We start from the raw sequence: 23,151 nt of genomic DNA, 5'->3' as shown, positions 1-23,151 counted from the left end.
CTGACTCCCTTGCAGACTTTCTGCTTCGGATATATTTTAAAGTTTTTACTGTTGAGTTTTTGCCTCTATGGCCAACTTCTTTTCAAATTCTCTCTTAGCCTGTCTTATCAATGTCTTGCATTTAACTTGCCAATGCTTATGCTTTATGCTATGTTCTTCTGTCGGATCCTTCTTCCAATTTTTGAATGAAGATCTTTTGGCTAAAATAGCCTCTTTCACCTCACATTTTAACCATGCCGATAATCGTTTTGCCTTCCTTCCACCTTTCTTAATGTGTGGAATATATCTGGACTGTGCTTCTAGGATGGTATTTTTTAATAATGTCCACACCTCTTGCACACTTTTTACCTTTTTAGCTGCTCCTTTCAGCTTTTTTCTAACTATTTTTTTTCATTTTATCAAAGTTTCCCTTTTGAAAGTTTAGCACTAGAGGCGTGGATTTGCTTACTGTCCCCCTTCCAGTCATTAATTCAAATTTGATCATATTATAATCACTATTGCCAAGCGGCCCCACCACCTTTACCTCTCTCACCAAATCCTGTGCTCCATTGAGAATTAGATCTAAAATTGCTCCATCTCTCGTCTGTTCCTGAACCAATTGCTCCATAAAACTGTCATTTATTCCATCCAGGAACTTTATCTCTGTAGCATGTCCCGATGATGCATTTACCCAGTCAATATTGGGGTAATTGAAATCTGCAGATCAAATATATTCAGTCCCAATCATGAAGATTCAACTGCTTTTTTCCCCACACCATAGGTCCAGTTTGAAGTTTATTATGCACCCCTGTTTCACTGTGAACCAGCATGATGTGACTGTTGTCATGAATGCCGGTATATAAAAAACTTAAATAAAAATAAATAAAAGATTCAAAGAGGTTCTGAAAAGCAAATCCTTTTATTGATTTAATCCGGCAACTCCACTGACTTATAGTACAAACATCTTAGAACGCGTCCTCCGACACGGTCCCGTGTTTTGCCTAGGGCTGCATCGGGAGGGAACACATATTTCACAAAGTAAGCTGTAAAAGACATAGAAAGATTAGGACAAAGCAAAGGACTACATGCCGACATAACTCATCACATATCAAAGGTATACAGGTCCAGCCTACCTGAGTGCAGAATTACTTTATACTTGACAGGGAGTGCGTACACCCTTGGCGCAGACAGGTATTTGAACCTAACAGAGTTGGCGCGAATTCAGGTGGACAGGTCACATGGTTCCGGGGGGGCCAATCAGAGGCCCCGGTCCCTGAAACGCAATTAGCAGCTCGATCAACAGATGTCAATGATGACCCTAACAGATTAAGTAAATAGGTACCATTCTAGTTCGCGTTTTAAGCCTTTAGGGACTACTGTATCAAGATGAAAAATCCACCTTTGTTCTCTCCGCCCAAGCTGTTCGATATAATTTCCGCCCCAAGAGGAGTGGGAGACCATTTCAATGACACAAAAAAACAGATCAGAGATGGTGTGTGAATGCTGAACCCAGTGCTCAACTAGCGGTTCATTTTCCCGAGCATTCCGGATATTTGAGCAGTGCTCGATCATTTGCGTTTTCACCATTCTTGACGTTTTCCCTACGTACAACAGGGGACAAGGACAAGTAATAATGTATACAACACCCTGGGTAGTGCAATCAGAAATTGATCTAAGGGGAAAAATTTTTTGTGTGACCGGATGTGTAAAAGATGAGAGGGGTGCCGTATGCCTACACATAGAGCAATGACCACATGGTTGATGTATAGGTGAAGATGTGGGAACCATAGTATTCAAATGAGAATCTGCGTGAATCAACCTATCACGTAAGTTTCGACCTCTACGGTATGTGAAACGTAGGGGACCCTGAAACAACCGATGTAAAGATAGAGATTGCCAATGCCTCCGCACAATATTTGTAACTTGTCGGCTTAGAACAGAGAACGGTAATATACAGTTATTCACAGTATCAAGTGACCGGGACTGCAGAAGAAACAAGAGGTCGTGGTTAACAAATAATGCACGCGGAGGTAGAGAGCATCTGCCTACCTGAGATCGTGAACAGCTTTTCTTCATTCTAAATTTGCTGCAGGACTGTGTTTTGGACTTCCGGGGGTAGCTCACACTGCCCCGACGGTAACAGCAGCCAATCACTAACTGCCACATCGTAAGGAGGAGCCGGAAGAGGTGGTTAAAGGGGCTCTCCTACGGCACGTAGCTGCTGTTGGTGTGCTGCCGAAGTCGCGCGCCAAAGGCGCGCGCGGCTTTGACCAGCTTCAACCGGTTCGGCAGGTTTGCTGGTGGACTCTCATGGACTTTTTTGGAGAATAGTACCAGGTAGGCTTTAAAACTCTCAAATACCTCCCAGGAGATAGTAATGTAAATTGTAGGATAGCCGCTAGACATCTCTGTTTATAAAGTATTTCCTTGTTTGCATATTAAATAAAGGATGCCACACACTAAGAGAAAGGCGAAGATTAGGCCTACTCTTGGTGTTTCATCTGAAATGACTCAGAGGACAGTGTCAGAGTGGTTAACACCCCCCCAGAATAACCCCGTGGAGGAAGCCGCTTTAGTCGAAGTTTTGGAGCAAAAACTTCAACTTATGGCTGAAGACATCTCACTAAGCCCCGGGGCGCCTGATATACCATCTCCACCTGGTAACAGTGGGGATTCTCCCCAGGAGTTACCACGAACACCCCAGCAGAAGCGAAATCAAGAGTTTCAGGAAGAAATCCACATAACAGAAATATCATCTGAATTAAGAAATGATAGTAATCAATCATTTACACCAGATCAGAAGAGTACCCCGAAGACCAACAAGGGATCAGAACAAAATACACATCAACAAAAGGGGAAACAATTGGATAAAGGATCCCCAAATGTTATTATAAAACCTGGAAACATTACAATGGAATTGTTGTGGACTTACATTGCTAAGTTAGATGCATCAATCATGAAACTTGCTGATGTTGTGCAGGAAACTAATGTAGTAGTTAAAAGAAATTCAGAGGTATTAGAAACTCAGAAGAAACAAATTGCTAAGATAGAAAATCGTGTAACACAAATAGAGAAAATTCAAAATATACAAATAAAAGCAGAAGGAGAAATTCAAAGAAAAATAGAATTTTTAGAAAATCATACCCGTGCTTTTAATTTAAGGGTTACAAATTTTCCTAAGATGGATAAAATAAGCCCAACTGAGTTGTTTAGATCATATGTGGTACAAATATTGGGGATACCAGAAAAATGTATACCTACTATAACTAGAGCTTTTTACTTGAATACAACTGTAAAAAGTAGAGAACCTGAAGATCAAAGGGAAGTGGTTACTGATACATCTATGAATTTAACAGACTTCTTGATGAAGTCAGGAAGAAATAAGTATTGATAAACGAGCTACTCTATTGATTTCTTTTGCATTTATATCAGATAAGGAGAATGTATTAAAAAAAAATTTTCGAAATAGAGAGAAAAATTTCTACGGGCAAAAAGTCTGGATTTATCCAGATTTTGTTAAATCCACACAATTAAGGAGGAAGAACTTCTTAACCTATAGGAAAAGAGTAATTGAGGGGGGAGGACAATTCCTGTTAAAATATCCATGTAAATGTTTTGTTAAATTCAAGGGTAACAATTATGTGTTTACAACTCCTGAACATCTTGATTCACTACTGGGAAATGAAAGTCAGGCAAAGGAAAATAAATGAGGAGGGATACCTCAGTTTCCTATTTTTAGTAATTTGCTTTTGTGGTATGCTCCATTTAGTTTACTACTCCTGAATTTCCTATTTGATCAATACAGAAAATTATAGTACTTTAACTAGAAGTTGACAATTCTCTGATTTGGATAATTTTTTCCTTTTGATCTGTATTATTTCTTGTTACAAGATATTTTTTATGTAACTAAATGTTTAATAATTGATAAAGAATAAAAAAAAAACAAAACCCAAATAATGCACGCTTTAAAGCATTCCTTACAATCCGTTTGGGATACCCTCTAGATAAAAACCTTGTAGACATGAGGTTCGCTTGCTAACAAGCGAACCTCATGTCTACAAGGTTTTTATCTAGGAATGCTTTAAAGCGTGCATTATTTGCTAACAAGCGAACCTCATGTCTACAAGGTTTTTATCTAGAGGGTATCCCAAGCGGATTGTAAGGAATGCTTTAAAGCGTGCATTATTTGCTAACAAGCGAACCTCATGTCTACAAGGTTTTTATCTAGGAATGCTTTAAAGCGTGCATTTTTTGCTAACAAGCGAACCTCATGTCTACAAGGTTTTTATCTTTTGCTGGCGGCTTGCTGGGTCACGGGTTCTTTGTGGCATGGATTGTAGCAGGAATTGCGTTGATGTATCGCCATCTGCTGCTGTCATGCAGCCAATCTCGCATTAAAAGCTGTGAGATCGGCCTTGCGGCAGCAGGAGAAAAGATTTACTTAAATGTGACTCCTGCTGCCAGCTGGGGATCAGTGAAGTGGATGGCATAGTTGAGTGCAGTTTCGATTTGGCAGGGGTTTGGTTTATCCTTGCCCGACTATACATTAATCATATTTTCCTTATTTTTTTCATGATAAACCATACAATTTAATGTGAATATATAAACCACTATTTACAGGTAATACCAGATGAAAGCAGTATATTTCTTTGTTAATTCAATAACCATGGTTATGTAATAACAAATGACTACTATTGACAGATATTAGAAATTTTTACTGGGTGAGAGATGCCTCTTAAGCATGGTAGGGAGCAGTCCTCTGACCAGTTAGTCTTCCAGACGCAGCAGCACTGACACTACATAGCACTGCTCCTGTGTATGTGACTATCTTTGATTAAATCTGATGTAGTTAAAACTCAGCAGCCTTTGGCAGGCTCAGTGGTAATTTATTTATTTTTGTGCTTTTCTATACCGATGTTCCTGTAAAATATACATATCACAACGGTTTACAATGCAACAGTAACGTTCGCTCAGGGCGATACAAAGAACAGAGGTGGCTATTAACAGTAAAACGGGTCATAACATAACATTAACCTTATAAGATAGTTCAATACAAATCATCTTATGGTAATGGTACACATTAACCTGCAGAAGACCTGGGTTTCATCCCAAGGCTGGCTGAGGATGTTGCGGAGGCAGTGTTCACAGCCATTGCTTAACAGCTGACACCTTGTATCCAGGCTTGGGTCAGCATTGACTGGGTTCTGGTGGTAAACTCTGAGGATTGACGATGCAATGGTTGAACTGAGTTGGCAGGGCAATATTTAAAAAAATATATATATATAGGAGGGGGAAAACCCAGGTAGTAGCTTATGACACTGTAAGCCAATGGAGGTTTGAGGTGGAAGTCTAAAGAATTGGTAAGAAATTGCTGGACCAAAAGAAAACATCCAAAGTCTTATCTGAGGTGTATCTGAACATTTAGTCATCTGCTGATGAAATTCCTTTTTCTAGTGAGTAGCTGAGCTGCCTACTCTGTACCTAGAAAGCTGCTCTGCTCGGCAGAACACAGTCTAATCCTGTCCACTTTGAACTATCTTGCTGTTGATTTTTTTTTTATTATTGACATTTATTTTTAATAAAATGCTTTTTCATTTCCATGCATTCTATGTTGTGCGATTGGACGTTTATTGAATTTGCAGTTTTGTAGCATGGCTCCAAGTTGTTGCTATTTGTAACTTGTATTGGGAATGAGCCACTTATTTGACTGAGTTCAGTAAATATATTAACAATGTTCTTCTGGTCTTGAATATATGCAACATCAAATGCTTGACTTCTCTTTATTTTCAACCATACAGAAACTTGATTCAGTGTTCGGACAGTGGAGCAGATCCATACGTCCGTATCTATCTACTTCCAGACAGAAGATGGCCAAATAGAAAAAAAACTATGGTTAAGAGAAAAACATTAAATCCCCAATATGATGAGAAGTAAGTAATATTTGATAATTAACCTAAAACCCGAAAGAAAATGCTTTATATATAGCTGGTAATATCTCTAACCTTTCTATACTGGTATCACCAGTATCAAGAAATAATTTTCTTGGAGCTGAAGTGCTTTGATACAGACAGAACCCTCCCTCTGGGGACGAGCCATGAAAGTTTAGTTGCTCATTTGTCATAGGTATTCTCTGTAGAAAATCAGCCACACAATTGGTGATTTTCTTGCAGAACTCACCTTACAGTATATTTATGTATATAGCTAGCCCAGTTACTTTATGGTACTCTCCCAGTGATGTAAATATAGTAAGTTTCTATAGCTATTTTGGTTCCTCTCCACTTTCTCCTCTTTACTTCGTTTCAGTATTCTACTCTTAGTCCCTCTCGTTCCCAGCCCTTCTTTTCTCCCCTTTTCTTGCCTGCTCCCCTCGCCCCACCCCCCGTTAAATGTAATTTCCTAGCGTGTAGCAGATGGACTCAAAACAAGTGGGTATAGTGTGCTCGTGCTAGCTGTTGGAGACGGATCTGACGGCAGCACGGGTACATATACCCCCACAGGAAGTGCAGCAATTCAGTAATTTCCGTCTCCAAAGCAGTTTGGAGCTACCTCATGCTCGCTGAGCGTTTTTCCAAATTCTAACGACTAAATTCATAGAAGAAACCTACCTGAAGACTAGCCCCGCACTCCTGTGGTGATACCATTCGGTCCCTCCCCCAGTTGAGTTTCCCAAGGCGATTTCCGTGGTCCCTCGGAGGTAACAGCCTCGGTCCGGTGGCCGGCTCTCGGCAGGGACCTAGCCCCCGAGTGAGAAGGGCTCGGGCGCGGCTTAGAGGCAGCCTCTGTCCCGGTGAGGACTTGGCCCCCGAGCGAGACGAGTTTGGGCGCGGCCTAGAGGCAGCGGGTGCACTTCCTCGGGCGCGGCAGTGTCGGTAATCACCCTCCCCCCCCCGCAGCCGGAGACCGCCCGGGTCGCAGCCGGGAAGCGCCGAAGACAAGGTAAGGCGTACATCTTTACTTGTTGGTCTCCGAGGAAGCGAGGATCAGCGGAGTCTGCCTACATGGCACTCGTCAAGGAGGTCGCCATCTTGCCTGCCTGCTCGCTGTCGCCTTCGGACCTGGTTCGTCGCCGCGCTCTAGTGCACAGGCTAGACTGAGCGCATAGGCGAAGGGCGTATATGTTAGGCGCCCGAAAATACTTGGGCACATATTCGATAGAAGTCACCTGGATTCATGTTGCTAGGCGCAGGTTGCTAGGCGCAGGTTGCTAGTCGCAGGTTGCTAGGGCGCCCGTTGATAGGGCGCCCGTTGATAGGGCGCCGCCCGTGGATCGGCGCACGTTGATAAACGCATGTTGCTAAGCACCCGTAGATAAGCGCATATTGGTAGGCGTACATCTTTCGTGCATATTACAAAGCGCAGACCCCAGCTGGGAGAAGATAACAGACGAGATGGAGCGTAAGAGAGCCCATGCGTCCGCAGAGCCGGCACCTCCAGAATCAGGCATAAGAGCTCTAAGCCTCTGCTCAGCATGCAACCTCAGAGCCACACAAAGCGAGGAAGCAGACTCCCTATGTGCCCAATGTGAGGAGGCCCTGGGAATTCCAGGCCAGGACCGGTCCCAGCCCAGCACACTTGCCAGTTCCTCAGGAAACACCCCGGACCTAGCAAGCCGCGGTGAGCAGCCAGGGAACCCGAGAGACCTGGTGCCCCTAAGGCCAGATCCTGCTTCGCTCTCCTGGGTGGAATTATTTAAGGGGATTCATGCCTTTGTCAGAATGCAGTCTGATCCCCGAACGGGTCCATACATACCGGAGGACCCGGCCCCTGGACCCTCAAGACCTAGGCACGGCCACCCGGAAGCCCCACTTATGGGGATTTGGATTGCTCTGAGGAAGACGACGAGCCCCCCGAGGAGGGAGAACTTCCCTCAGGGATAGAACCATATTGGACCATGAGACGCTTCTTTCTGAAAGAGGATCTCCCAGGCCTGGTCTCTCAATGCCTGTCGGAGCTGGCTATCCCGGGCCATGACACCCCAGGGGCACCTAGAATTAACCCCCTGCTAGAGGGCCTGCGCCAAATGGCTCGCCATTTTCCCCTCCTACAAGCAGCACAGCAGCTAATCGATCTGGAGTGGAATGCGCCGGAGGCTTCATTCAAAGGGGGTCGGGCCTTGTCTGGCATGTACCCCTTAGACCCGGCAACCAGGGAGCTGCTGGAGTGCCCCAAGGTAGACGCCATAGTTAGCACAATTGTGAAGCGCACCACCATTCCGGTGGAGGGGGGGGGCGGCCCTCAAGGATGCACATGACATGGATGCCATTCTGAAACAAGCCTTTGAGGTGGCAGCCATGTCCCTACGAATTGCGACCTGCTGCACCGTGGTGACGTGTTCCTGTTTATCACAGGCTAGGAACAACACCCCGGGAGAAGAGATGGAATCGGCTCTCTCGTTCCTCACTGACGCAGCCTCCGACCTAGTCCGTACGGCAGCCAAGGGAGTGTCCTCCTCAGTGGCAGCCAAGAGACAGCTCTGGCTACGTAATTGGTCGGCCGACTCCTCCTCCAAGATGCGTCTCACAAGAATGCCCTTTCAGGGATCCCTCCTGTTCGGCAGCGACCTCGAGAAACTGGCCAATAAATGGGGCGCCTCTCCACTACCCCGTCTACCAGAAGACAGGTCAAGGAGGAGCCAGTGCCCTTTTCCTAGGCCATCCAGAGGTAGAAACTCTCAGCGCTTCAATCCTTACAGGGCTCGCTACCAAGCACCTCGTTCTCAGGCCAGGAACCAGTCCTTTCGGACTAAGCACAACAAGAGGAGAACTGGCTCGGGTTCCGGTCCCAGCCGCACCCCACAATGACAATCAGCCGACCCATCCGGGGGGAGCAGCCATAGGAGGCAGGCTAACCCTCTTCTACCACAGGTGGGTCGCGATTACTTCGGACCAGTGGGTCCTCGCCATCATCAGAGAAGGGTATTACCTGGACTTTCGTCGGCTCCCACCGGACAAGTTTGTGGAATCTCCTTGTTCACCCCTCAAGAGGGCGGCACTAGAGGTTACCTTGCGGAGGCTCCTGTCCCTAAAAGCTATAATCCCAGTTCCTGCATGGGAGATAAATTCTGGGCATTATTCCATTTATTTCATAGTACCCAAGAAGGAGGGCACTTTCAGGCCCGTCTTGGACCTCAAGTCAGTCAACCGACACCTACGGGTCCCCAGCTTTCGCATGGAAACTCTGCGGTCTGTCAAGAATGCAGTACAGCCAGGGGAGTTTCTCACATCCCTAGACCTGTCGGAAGCCTACTTGCATATCTCAATCCATCGGGATCACCAGCGCTATTTACGCTTCAAAGTCCTGAACCAACATTTCCAGTTCCGAGCTTTACCCTTTGGGTTAGCCACCGCGCCGCGGACCTTTACCAAGGTCATAGTAGTAGTGGCACGGCGTCCCTCAGGAAGGAAGGAATCCTCGTCCATCCCTACCTGGACGACTGGCTGATCAGGGCAAAGTCACCGGAGGAGAGCCACCAGGCAACCAACAGAGTTATAGCTCTTCTGGAAAGCCTAGGATGGGTAGTAAACTTGAACAAAAGTTCCCTACAGCCTTCTCAGTCGCTGGAATACCTAGGAGTCTGATTCAACACCCAAGAAGACAAGTTTAGTCTGACCTCCAAGAGGAGATCAAAGCTCAGGAATCGTCTGCAGGCCCTGCTGAGCGCCACCCGGCCTACAGCTTGGGATTACCTACAGGTCCTCAGCCTGATGGCATCCACTCTGGAGGTGATACCATGGGCACGGGCTCATATGAGACCATTACAACGTGCCCTCCTATCTCGGTGGAGCCCACGATCACAGAACTACACCGTACACCTACCTCTACCAGCCAGAGTGCGGAATCAGCTACGGGTGGTGGTTGCAGCCTAGCCACATGAGCCGGGGGTCAAGAATGTCCTCCCTAACCTGGACCCTGCTCACTACGGATGCCAGCCTGAATGGATGGGGAGCACACTACGAAGAAGAGCCGGGGTGGAACATCAACCGACTAGAGGCACGGGCAGTCCAGGCTAGCATGCCTGCGATTTGCCCGCACACTTCGAAACAGAGCGGTCAGAGTGATGTCTGACAACGCCACCACAGTGGCATACATCAACCGACAGGGCGGAACCAGAAGCCGACAGGTATCCCTAGAAATAGCCCCCCTGATGACTTGGGCGGAAGCAAATCTCCAGGACATCTCCGCCGTCCACATCACCGGAAAGGACAACACCACGGCAGACTTCCTCAGCCGAGAAAGCCTAAACCCGGGGCAATGGCAGCTGTCGCCCACAGCTTTCCAGATGATTGTGCATCAGTGGGGGACTCCGGGCATGGACCTAATAGCGGACAGGTCCAACGCTCAAGTACCCAGATACTTCAGTCGCAGGCGAGATCCTCTCTCCCACGGGATCGACGCCCTGGTACAGCCATGGCCTCAGGGGATCCTGCTATATGCTTTTCCTCCATGGCCCCTGCTGGGAGCCACTATACACAAGATTCAGTGGCACAGAGGCCTAGTTCTTCTAGTGGCCCCAGACTGGCCAAGAAGACCCTGGTACGTAGACATGAGAAGACTACTGGCAGGGAATCCACTACCCCTGCCTCCACACAGGGACCTGCTGTGGCAAGGTCCCATCCTCCACGAGGATCCAGCTCAATTCTCTCATACGGTCTGGCCATTGAGAGGGCTAGACTGAAGAACAGAGGATACTCGGGGCCGGTAATAGATACACTCCTCCGAGCACGCAAGTTCTCCACATCACTGACATATATAAGGATCTGGAGAGTATTTGAAGCCTGGTGCGACACTCACAGCACCAATCCACATGCCGCTATGATCCCCATCATTTTGGAGTTCCTGCATGATGGCCTTCAGAAGGGTCTGTCCCTCAGTTCAATCAAGGTTCAGGTGGCAGCGCTATCCTGCTACGGTCCCCGGAGTGACTGCAACAGCATTGCCACACACCCAGACGTTTCACGTTTTCTGAAAGGAGTCAAACACATTCGCCCACCACTGAAGTGGCCAGTACCCCTGTGGAACCTCAACCTAGTTTTGGAATTCCTAGCGGGACCCGCCTTCAGACCCCCTTGAGGCCTGTCCCTCCGTTTGTTAACCTTGATGATGGTTGTTCCTGCTGGCCGTATGCCTCAGCACGCCGCATCTCGGAGCTACAAGCGCTGTCCTGCCGTGATCCGTTTTCTCAGAATCACTCCAGAGGCTATCCATCTTCGCACGGTTCCTTCCTTCTTACCCAAAGTAGTCTCTCACTTCCACCTCAACCCAAACCATATCCTTGCCAACCACGGAAGGTTTGAAGAAGTCGGAGAAGGTCGAATATTGCGCCATCTCGACATAGGCAGACTGCTGTCCAGATACCTGGAAACGTCGGGAAGCAGTACGAAAGACGGGAACACCTGTTCGTCCTTCACAGCGGGAAGAAGCAAGGGGAAGCGGCCTCACGGGCAACCATCGCCCGCTGGATCAAAGAAGTGATCAAGGCAGCCTACGTAGAAGCGGGAAAACCACCACCTCTACGGGTCAAGGCTCACTATACCAGAGTACAGGCGGCCTCCTTGGCAGAAACTAGGATGCTGTCGCCGGCAGAGATATGTAAAGCGGCAACGTGGTCCTCCCTCCATACCTACTCCAGATTCTACTGTCTGGACATCCAGGCCAGGGAGTACACAACATTTGCAAGGGCAATCCTGAATGGACCTCGGGCAGCCTCCCACCCAGTCCGGGAGTAGCTTTTGTACATCCCACTTGTTTTGAGTCCATCTGCTACACGCTAGGAAATGTAGAGATTACTTACCTGATAATCGTTTTCCTTAGTGTATGCAGATGGACTCAGCATCCCGCCCGGCTGCAGGTATACACGGGGATTCACCGACTCACGGTAAGCAATGTTTTCTTATATAGGGCATCCACCCTGCCGGGTGTCGACGCCTTCCGGTTGAGAACACTGGCGGTCTCCAGCTACTTTCAATCGGCCAGGGTAATCCTGTTCATTTAATCGATTGGTCAGTTACACATATATCCATAAAGCTTTTGCAAGGAAGATTATTGAATTGCTGCACTTCCTGCGGGGGTATATGTACCCATGCTGACGTCAGATCCATCTCCAACTGCTAGCACGAGCACACTATACCCACTTGTTTTGAGTCCATCTGCATACACTAAGGAAACGAGATTATCAGGTAAGTAATCTCTACATTTTCCTTTCTTTGAGTTAATTGTAAACCGGCGTGATGTGTTCTACGAATGTCGGTATATTAAAAGTTCATAAATAAATAAAATAAAATGTTGACCAACAGTGGAAAGACAGAGAAACACAGAGCTTAAAAAAAAAAGGGTTTTCTGAGCATTTAAGGAACTTCCCACACGAGTCTTCTCGGTCTTTACAGCAAGCATTTTAGCTCTGAGTGGAAGGTTAGAGGGATTGTGTGGCTGACTTTATTCTGCAATGGAGAACATGTCACAAGTAACTTAGCTCTCTCTGTAGACAAGCAGGATAGATAGCCACACAGATGGGGATGCCCAAGCTGAGAGTTGTCTATGATTAGTTTGTGTATCTTAGTAAATCATTGCAACCCATAATTTGTGTTAATAGTTGGAGGTTAGAGTTGAACAAATTAAATAAGCTTTCAGGAATTGCCTGACCAAAGCTACGGTATTGATGCAAAGCGTTTTCTAGACAGTGATCTGTAAAAGTATGATTGGAAGACAAAAAGGAGCTCTGCAGATATTTCTGTGATGAAAGCCGAGTGAAGATGTTCCCAGGAAGCTTCCATAGTCCTAATATGATGAGCTTTTACTTTATTTTGAAAATGTAGTCCTGATGATTGTAACAAAGGTGATGCAATAGGATATCCAAGTAGATAAAGTCCCCTTTGTAACTGAAATCTCTTGCTTGACTGGGTTAATAGACAAACAATTGAAGACTTTCTGTAGGATTTTATTCTTTCCAAATAGAACAATAAAGCTCCTCTGCAGTTAGTATATGAAGATCCTGTTCACCTTTATAGACTTGGTGTCTTGGAAAGAACTTTGCCAATACAATGGATTGATTTAAATTAAATTGAGAGGACCACTTATGGTAGAAACTGTAGATATTTTTTTTTAAATTAGTCTGATAAATTTGAGTACAAGGAGAGTATGAGACGAGGATTTAAATTTTGCTTCTTCTTTGGGCAGAAGTAACTGCCATTAAACGTATGACTTTCCATGAAAGGAAATTTGAGATCCATTATCATCAGTGGTTCAGGAGGCTTCATCAACTGAGCAACAACCTCATTTAGATCCCAAGGAACAATCTGTTATAGGTGGTTTCAGATTAATGATCCCTTTCATGAATCTGGTAGCTGTAGGTTGGTTGAGAGGGGTGGGGTTGGGGAATGGCACCATCCCAGTCGTTATGGTATCCTGCTATAATGCTAAGGTGAACGCTGACAGAGTTGGTTTCCAAACCTGAGTTAGGTATAGTAGATATTGTAGTAAACAGAGAGAGAGGACATTTTAGAGAGGTCTTAACTAAAATAGAGTATATTTTTCCATTTAAAGTTGTTAGATTTTCTTAGTGCTTCCTTGAAGGAAAAACAACCATCTTAACCTCTGTGAGTATTCACATCGATGACACTAGGTGACTGCCAAACAGTCAAAGCCAAAGATTGAAGGTTGAGATGCAGGAGATTACTGTTGCACTGTGTGATGAGGGCTGGGAATATCCTCAGTCTTAGTGATTGATGAAGAGCTAGGTGTTGCCAAAATGGGGCTATCAATCATTTGTTCTTTTTTCCTTCTCAGTTTGTACTGTCTTGGATGTGAGTGGAATTAGGGAAATGCATAAAGGAATCCTGGATTACATGGAATGGAAAAGCATCTGCAGCCATTCTGTCCGTTGCTGAGAAATATTGTAAAGAGGTCTATGTGTAGAGTGCCCCAAAGCCTAAAAAGTTCTTGTGCTGTTTGATCATGCAGCAAAATTTTGTGGGGCTGAAGTTATTTCTTAGGCTGTCTATCAGTTTATGGTCTGCAAGAATTTAAACAGCTGTCAAACATCCTGAGAGAGGTTGTCCGTTTCCAGATCTGTTTGTGAGATCCCGATTTATCTCTTTGTTGATGTAGACCATTGGTACTTGGTTGTCTGGGTTAATTGCATCTTTTCATGGAGTGAGCTCCTTTTAGAGCATTGAAACCTGTTCCTACTGATGGTGATTTATATGAAGTCATTTCTCTTTCTGTGACCAGTTTCCCTAGGAGCAGAGGCCCTGATCAGAAGCATCAGTGGTTAGATTTTCTTAAAATTATTATCGTTGGGAAAACAAATTGACCTTTTAACAGATTGGAATAATCCAACCATCGATTCAGAGACTGGGTAAAACTGATGGAAATCTTCATCCTATCTGACACTGGTTAAAGAAGCTAGTTCCACTGGAATTTTACTGCCATGTGAAAAGGGTGTGACACGACTGCTGCTATCTGATCCAACATCTTCATGAAGAAGTGGGCAAAGGGACCTGATGCCGATTTTGTTTCAAGATATATCTTGCTACTTGTTTGCCCCTCTGAGATAAAACACTTTCTCTTGTTATGTATCTTTGGCACACCTCTGGCCATTAGCTGAGAAGGCTTCGTTGTTGGATTTTGGAAAATAGATGAGGAAACCTAGGGACTGGAGAGTGATCATAGTACAGAAGGTGGAAGACTGAACTTCCTGAAGGAAATGACCTATGTGCCAGTTCAGGAAGGGAATAAAAAAAATGTGTTTATCCTTAGTTGAACTATGCCAACTATTAGGCACTTTGTAAAAACTCTGAATGTTGAGAGGCTGAATATGATACTGATAATGTCCCCTCCATTATAGTGAAGCAAAAACTTCCTGTGTGCATTGTGTATCAAGTTGTGTGCCTAAGCATATTGAGATCTGAAAGCCAGGTATTGTTTTCTAATTAAGGAAGAGAGGTATCCAGAGAATTCTTTCTGAATTTTTCTCCTTCAGAAATTTGAGATTCCTGAGGTCCAAGACCACCTGTCCCTCTTTTTTTTTTTTTGAGTTGGGAAGTACCTGGAATAGAAATGTGTTTGTTTCTTGTAAATGGAAACTGGTTGTACTTCATTGGCCAGTAGAAGGAAAGAGAGCTCCTGCTGAAGAAATAGAGGTTCAGACTCCCAATATATTTATTTGGGGGAGAATACTTAAGATTTAATTGGAACCCTTGGTTGATGATTTTGAGCATCCATCAGTCCTGTGTCAGCAGTGAACATGCTTGTTTGAAGTACTGTAGTCCTCTCCTTCACCCCTCCACTGAATAACTGTTTAATTTCAGCAGGAAAGATTGCTGAGATTATAGTTAAAAGCTCTGACTAATGTATACTTGAATCTGTTGTAGAGACTTGGATTGTGATAGATCCATAATCCTCAGATGATGACTTTGATAAGGATATTGGTAGTATATTCTTCTAGACTAGAAGAATTGCCTTCTGAAAAACTGGAAGAGGGCTGGCTCCATAGAAGTCGCTGAAAGGTGAAGAGAGTAGTACAGTGAAGTTTAATGGTATCTACTGAAAAGACTATTGCCTGTGCAAATAGCAGTAGCAAGTTTGTCAAGCATAGCCTCTCGAGTCCCGAAGCATAAAACCAAGCCAGTCTTTTGGATCCAATAGCCATTACAAATCTCGAAGAAATATCATAAGCCATCATAGTCAGACCTGACAAGATGCTTACCCATATACCCCTGCTTTCCAACTCACTGGTCTTGAGGAGTGCATATGTAAGTAGTGAGCAGCTATCTTGGAGTTTAACGCAACTGCCTGGAAAATCATCTTGCCCACGCCATCCAGCATCTTGGCATTTTTACCAGGAAGGAGTTAGAATGTGTGTTAAATGTTGCACTTAACACACTCCATTTCTACTCATTGATGTTGACTTTGAGATGACCTGGAGCTGTTTGCACCCTGTATTTAATGTCTAATTTTTTTGTATACTGCCTTCCTCCAATTCTGGACCCAAAGCTGTTCACAATACATAAAAATACAATAAAACAAGTGTGGCCAACTCAATCTGCAAGACCCACAAACCAATCTGGTTTTCAAGATGATACAATGTGAGAGAGCTGCATAAAATGGAGACGATGCATGCAAATCGCTCTCATGAACATTCATTGTGGATATCCTGAAAATCAGACCTGTTTGTGGCTCTTGAGGACTGGAGTTGGCTGTTCCCACAATAAAGTAGACACACTCCATTTATATAAATAAAATACATCCTAAATATTGCTCAATGCCCAAAATAAAGCTTTGCTTCTGAGAGCAAGCAGAAAAGTACCTCCTGTGGGTAACTTGAATAGGAGGGAGCAGGAAGTAAGAGTTCCTTTCCTGCAGTCCTATTGTAAGAATAACTCCACATGTTGTTTTACAGTGAGAGCAAAGCAGAAATGGAGGAAATGAGCACGTGAACCCTAAGTCCCTTTCTACTCAACATCACTGACATCCATAGGCATTCAAAGGATATCTAATCTGCTTTCAACATGGCACTACAATACCAGATACCACAATGCAGCTTTATCTTTCCAAATCCCTGACACAATTTAAAATGCAGCTGTTTTTAACACCCCTATTAGCTTGACTATCTTATTTTTCAACATTTGCCAGCAGCTGACATCAGCAATTACACTCTGGCAGTTTCATTGGTAATCAGATTGCTATGGGAAGCCTAAAGGAGAAAAGTGGACTTAAGAGCAAAGTTTTGTGACTGATGTTCTCAGAGGATGTTAAAGGTCTGAAGTAGCTGGATACAGACAGGACAGACCAGACCAATTTCAGAACGATAAACAAAGGTGTTTCCTACATTCTTGCTTGACGTTCCTGCAGAAGTCTGTGTATTGGAACTGCTTTTCTTGTTTTGAGTGATTGAATGTATTTAAGGAAACCAAATACATAATTTGTAGGTTCCAGTTCCTCTTGTACATCACAAGGTATCTTCTGGATAAAAGCCGGGTATGCTATATCTTCCAGGAGGTGATGTACTCCTGGGATATTGAAATGAAGGATTTGAGGGAAGACCTGTGGACTCCACGTTGTCGGAATGAGAAGAAATAAAAAACATAGGACAACTTTGAACCATCCTGAGATGTTCTCATGATGACCTATCCTTGGATGACAGTTTTGGTGCCTAGGAATGGATTTCTAGTTGGATCATTTTATCTCCATCTTGATAAGATGGAATCGTGGATTGAGTATCCAGTTTGGAAGCCATGGTGTCCAACATAGAAGATCTCTCTTCTAGTGGTGGAGGAGGCCATTTTGACATTTCAGAAATCATACTTCACAAATTCTAACCACATCCTTTCTATGAAGGCATGATCTTTTTTTTTTGTGGTGGAATTGCTGGTGAAAAGCTATCTGATTCTGGAATTAGGACTGGCATAGGAAATGGAATTTATTTTGTATTGCATCAAAGAGAGATTCTGCTGTTGTTGCCCCACAATGACTTTTTATCTAAGTCCTGCCCCACCGATGATGTCTTCTGCATTTCTGTGCTGAAAGTTTGAGGGTACAGTGCCGGTATTTTCCTGCACTGAAAAGCATGACTTACCTCCCTCTTTATGGGAAGATAGGAAAGTGGCCAATGTAACATCAGTTTTTAAAAAGGTTCCAGGGGTGATCCAGGAACCTTCAGACCAGTGAGCTTGATGACAGTGCTGGGAAAAATGGTTGAAATTATAAAGAACAAAATTATAAACATAAAGTCATAATTTAATGGGACAAATCCAACATGAATTCAGCTAAGGGAAGTCTTGCCTCGCCAATCTTCTATATTTTTTTCAAGGCAATAATTGTGGATAAAGGTTAGCCAGTTAATATAGTGTATTTGGGTTTTCAGAATGTGTTTGACAAGGTACCTCATGAGAGACTCTTGATGAAATGAAAAGGTCATGGGATAGGAGGCAATGTTCTGATGTAGATTGAGAATTGGTTAAAAGATAGAAAATAGAGTAGGGCTAAAAGGTCAGTTTTCTCAGTGGAGAAAGGTGAATAGTGGAGTGCCCCAGAGATCTGTACTGGGACCACTGCTTTTTAACATTTTTAAATGTCCTAGAGATGAGCCCATTGCGTGAGGTGAACACATTTTTTATGATACAAAATTATTCAAAGAGGATTATAAGAAATTGCAAGAGTACCTTATGAGACTGGGCAGATAACATTTAATGTGGACAAGTACAAAGTGATGCACATAGTTAAGAACAGTCCAAATTATAGCTAAACAATGTAAGGTTCCACATTGGGAGCTGCCACCCAGAAAAAGAATCTAGGCAGAGTCATCCTCTGTTCAGTGTGTGGCAGTGGCCAAGAAAGCAGATAGCATGCTAGGAAGTAATAGGAAAAGAATGGAGAATAAAGCAGTGCATATCATAGTGCCTCTGTATCGCTTCATGATGCAACTGCACCTTGAGTATTGTGTGCAATTCTGGTCACTGCATTTCAAAAAAAGATATAGCAGAATTCAAAAAGGGTGACCAAAATGATAAAGAAGATGGAACAATTCCCCTATGAGGAAAGGCTAAAAAGGTTAGGGCTCTTCAGCTTGGAGAAGAGACTGCTGAGGGGAAATATGATAAAGTGGAGTGGAACAAGTAAATGCGAATCAGTTGTTTACTTTTTCAAGAAGTATAGACTAGAGAACATGCAATGAAGTTACTAGGTAATACATTTAAGACTAATAGGAGAAACATTTTTTTTACTCAACACATAATTAAATTCTGGAATTTATTGCCAGAGGATATGAGAAAAGCTGTTAATATAGCTGGGTTTAAAAAAGATTTGGCATTTCTGGAAGAAAAATCCATAAACAATTATTAATGTGGATTTGGAGAAATCCATTGCGTATCCCTGGGCTATGCAGCATGGAATCTACCAACCTTTTGGAATCTTGTCAGATACTTGTGACCTGGATTGGAACTGTTGGAAACAGGATACTGGGCTTGATGGACCTTTTGGTTGACCCAGTATGGTAAATCTTATGTTCTAAGGGGAATTGTGCCCATGCTGAGTGTGTTGACTCATGGCGCTTAGCATGAGAGAACTTTACCTTCTTAAAATTAGGTGAATGTCCCTTAGCTTTCAATAGTTTCCTCTTATTTCTTGATGTCTGAGGCAACTCCAGAAAAGCCTTTTAGCGTAAGACTTTTTTTTTTCCTTTCTTTCCCTCTGAGAAATACACACACACAAGCAGTACAATTTGGTATATCGTGAGAATGGTCCAAATACTATACACAGCTATCATAGCAGTCTGTGAGGGATATATGAGTCACACAAGGGACATCTTTCGAAGCCTTACCTGCAAAGAAAAAAAAAAAGGCTGTCCAGTTTTTTACAAAAAAAACCCAAAACACTTTTTTAACAAACCTTTTGGAGACTTGCCTGAAAAATTAAAAATAAATAACTCTACTACCAAAACATTAGACTAGCGACTGTGGAGAGGAAAATATGTCTGTTTGCATAAGCAGATGAAAAGACCGAGGAGATTTGCATGGTGGGGCAGCTACATGGGAAAGTCTGTGCATGCTCAGAAAAACTGTGTATTGGAGAGCACCCAATACACTCCTACTGTTAGGACTAGCAAGATGTTTTTCACGTTGATAAGAGCCTGGTAGGCCTTACACTTGGGTTCCTGCTGCAGGACAAAAGATGATGGCCTACAAAGGAATGGCTCCAGCTGCCACTTGAATAGCAGTGGAAGGGTTGGTCTCAGAAGAGGCAACTATGGCTACCTAGGCTGTCAGCCTGGGGAGATGAAAGGGGCAGTCTAAAAGGGTAGCAGAGGCAGCAAAAAACAACCTGTGGGCTCTGGCCATTTTCAAGAGGCTACCAGAGAGGAGTGTGACTGTTTCAGGGCAAAAATTGCTTATTGCCCTTCCCTTAGGGAAGTTGGTTGCTGTTTTCTTAAATATAGTATAGTAGTTATAGTATGGGGTTTGTTACAGTGGTAACTAATCCAACAATGGTATATAGGAGAAATACTGCTCTTCAACAATTATCTACACATGAAGAAGAGCAGAACAAGTACACAGTCCATAAAAGTAGATAATGTTGTCAATCAAATATCTTCTTTGCTTTTATATTTTATAAGCGGTTACTCCAAGCCGCAGCTCTGGGCAAAACACAGTCCATGTCGGGGGACCTGGTTGACAACTACTGTATACTGTATTGAGCTCTTGGAGTAGCCGCTTATAAAATAATAAAGCAAAGAAGATATTTGACAACATTATCTAAGTTTTTGGACTGTGTACTTGTTCGGCTCTTCTTCTTCGACAGTGGTAACTAAGCCATACTGTACCAAACTCATAGCTCTTATAAACTTGTTGCTTACGAATCTCAACTGTTTTGTATGCTCTCAAGTATAGCCAATGAATTTTAGAAAATGTTTAAACCCAGCTGAAAACAAATGAGAATAAAAGAAAAATGTCACCTACACATTGAATCCACTTCTAAGAGACCATTTTTCCAACCATAGTAAATACGCTCTGGTTGATGGGGTACCTTTGCTAGATACCATCTCCACCTGTTCTTAATGGAATCGCTAGCTTACTTGTCCTCTCCTGTTATATTCCCAATAGATATTTACTGTTTTCTTGGATTCCCTGTTTTATTTATTTATTCTGCTTTTTGCACTTTTTTTTCAGCACTTCAAAGCAGTCCGGTATAGAAATATTAAATAAATAAATAAATTACATTCAGGTACTATAGGTATTTCCCTATCCCCAGAGGGCTTACAATCTAAGTTTGTACCTGAGGCAATGGAGGGTAAAGTGACTTGCCCAGGGTCACAAGGGGTAACAGTGGGACTCGTAGCCCACTGCTCTAACCGTGGGTTCGTAGCCCTCTGCTCTAACCACTAGGCTACTCCTCCACTCTAGAAGCATTCTTCCCATTAAAAGTTGATAGCATGTGTACTATTAACTTGTCCTGTATTTTGGTTTCTTTCAGCAGACGATAATTTTTCCCAGTTAACATTCTAATGACTACCCAGTCTATTTTCATCTTTCAGGGATATACCTGAATCAGAAACAGCTTTTATTATCCAAAAAACCCGCAGACGTACATCCTGTCTGCTGTTACAGCTGTGCCTCAGAAGGCAGTTGCATTGCTAAGAGTTTTCTCCCTTTCTATACCTAAGGAAATCTCTTACTGAATCAGGGCCTCAGTTTTAGTGCCTATCTGGGCAGTAATATGGATATCATAGTAATCTGGAGGAAGGAGGAACAACATTACCATTACGTTTCTAAAACAGTGGCAAAACTTCTTTCCTGACCCCAATAATGATGATCAGCTTAAGCTTCTGGATCAGCAGTTTTCCTTTGAACCATATCGTTTGCATAGTTTTCAATTTTCCTCCAAAACTGGTCCAGTTTTACTGTTGTAGCCATGATAACTTCCAATAATTTCACCACTTTTGAAATTAAGAATTTCTTCCTCTGAAAGTGATGAAGTATAATAGCCCTTAGTCTTAAGAGGAGACCATGGTTTTTTGTATCTTGTTCTTGGATTAATTCATGTGGCCTTTGTCCTAAAGGTTTGCCCACCCCATCTTACCCACTAAACAAATGTTATTCCTAAACCTAATCTGTAACTTACAAATCTGCCTTTCCCAGTAAATTATATCTGCCATGCTTGCCATTTCATGTTTGCAGCTTATATTCTGGAAATATCCAGTCAGTTTGTTCTGGCAGGTCTGTGCTGATTCTTGATGATCATTCCTGGTTTTTTTCTCTTCTTTAATAGTTTCCAGTATAGTGCCCAGGGTTGACGTTGTTCTAACTGGTCTGTAGTCAGATGTAGATTGAAATTCCCTTGTGGATATGAGTGGTGTCTTAGCAGAGGACCAATTAAAAAAAAAATAGTACCACATGAGCTTTCAAGGTCACAATGTGGTTCTTTTTAAAAGGTATCTATTAAAATGCCAGTCATATCCAGGGCCAATGTGGCTACTAGAATTGCTAACAGATAATTGCTCTATTAGAGGCAGATCCTTTTGCCTCTGTATCTATCAGCATGAACAATTATCTCGCTATAGTGACTGATGCAGTTGCATCTGCTACTTACATCTTTTTGCTTTCTTTTCTTATCCTAGATATATTCTGGCTAAGTGAGTGTCCCCATGATTAGAACTTAATCCAGCCTGGCTGTTTTTTCCCCATTTGGCTAAACAGTCGTTCAAGATGTTTCATTGTCTGATTGAATGTCTCACACAACTTTATTAAAAGGTTTAGTAAAATTTGCTGTATCATTTCTTTTGTTTTAGATTTGAATTTTTTGTAACAATGGATGACGTCAAGAAAAGGGCTTTGGATGTTGCAGTGAAGAACCACAGGTCATTTGCTTCACATGAAAGAAAAGAAATTGGAAAAGTAAGCAGAACCACTTTGCATGCTACTAAACTGCTGTCATGTCATGAACTGCAGAGTACAGTGAATTGAGAGAACCTGCCTATGGCTAAGGCTCCTGGTTTTCTGCGGCAGCTTATTGGATAGATTTTGGGGCACACTGCACATCATTTTACAGGCTTTCAGTACATATTTTTACAACCTTTGTTTTAATTATCTTGTTAATTCTGTTTTTGCTCTTTTTATGGTTCATTTCTCCATTTCATGTTTATCTTTCCACTCTTCCTTTCTTCTCTCTGAACTCTCTACAGACCTCTCTCCCTCCCAAATATGCCTCTCTTCTTACTACCCTTTCTTTCGTAATTCCGATGCCATGGTTCCAGCCAATGCTTGGGGGAGAGGGGGTATTGGAGATGGTAGACAGGTGGGCAGCAGAGCTAGAAAAGGCTGTGTGAGTGGACTGATTGTGAGGGACGTAGCAGTAGACGGGTGGTACTTTCTGCAACTACATGGTTATCTGCGATCACAATTTCAGAAAGCTGGAACCCCAGCTGACTAGCTTTGGTTGGAATACTTTTACAGTACATTAGACATAACTTTATGGAGAGGTTGCTATGCCACATATTCCAAATAAGCAATGGCAGCTTGAGATTTATTTAATGTTTGGGTACTTGCAAGGTACTTGTGACTTGGATTGGCCTCTGTTGGAAACAGGATACTGGGCTTGATGGACCTTTGTTCTGACCCAGGACGGCAATTATGTTCTGTGTGCCCTGTGCTGTAGACACAGAATAGCAAAACATATTTCCTC

At 43.3% G+C, this 23,151-nt stretch overlaps 1 protein-coding gene across 1 annotated transcript in view; it reads left to right on the top strand.

The window, feature by feature from the left end:
- LOC115082337 (extended synaptotagmin-3-like) overlaps nt 1-22,364 on the top strand; it is a gene marked incomplete at both ends in the record, with an annotated part of 112,563 nt that extends 90,199 nt beyond the window's left edge. Inside the window, 2 exon segments of the mRNA XM_029586573.1 lie at nt 5,778-5,909; nt 22,259-22,364. Coding sequence (XP_029442433.1) covers nt 5,778-5,909; nt 22,259-22,364 — 238 coding nt within the window.
- Between the last annotated feature and the right edge of the window lie 787 nt (nt 22,365-23,151).

This window comes from Rhinatrema bivittatum, unplaced genomic scaffold (genome assembly GCF_901001135.1).
Source record: "Rhinatrema bivittatum unplaced genomic scaffold, aRhiBiv1.1, whole genome shotgun sequence".
Taxonomy (NCBI): Eukaryota; Metazoa; Chordata; class Amphibia; order Gymnophiona; family Rhinatrematidae; genus Rhinatrema; species Rhinatrema bivittatum.
The sequence above is the reverse complement of the archived record's forward strand: the minus strand, read 5'-3'. Positions and strand labels throughout refer to the sequence as shown.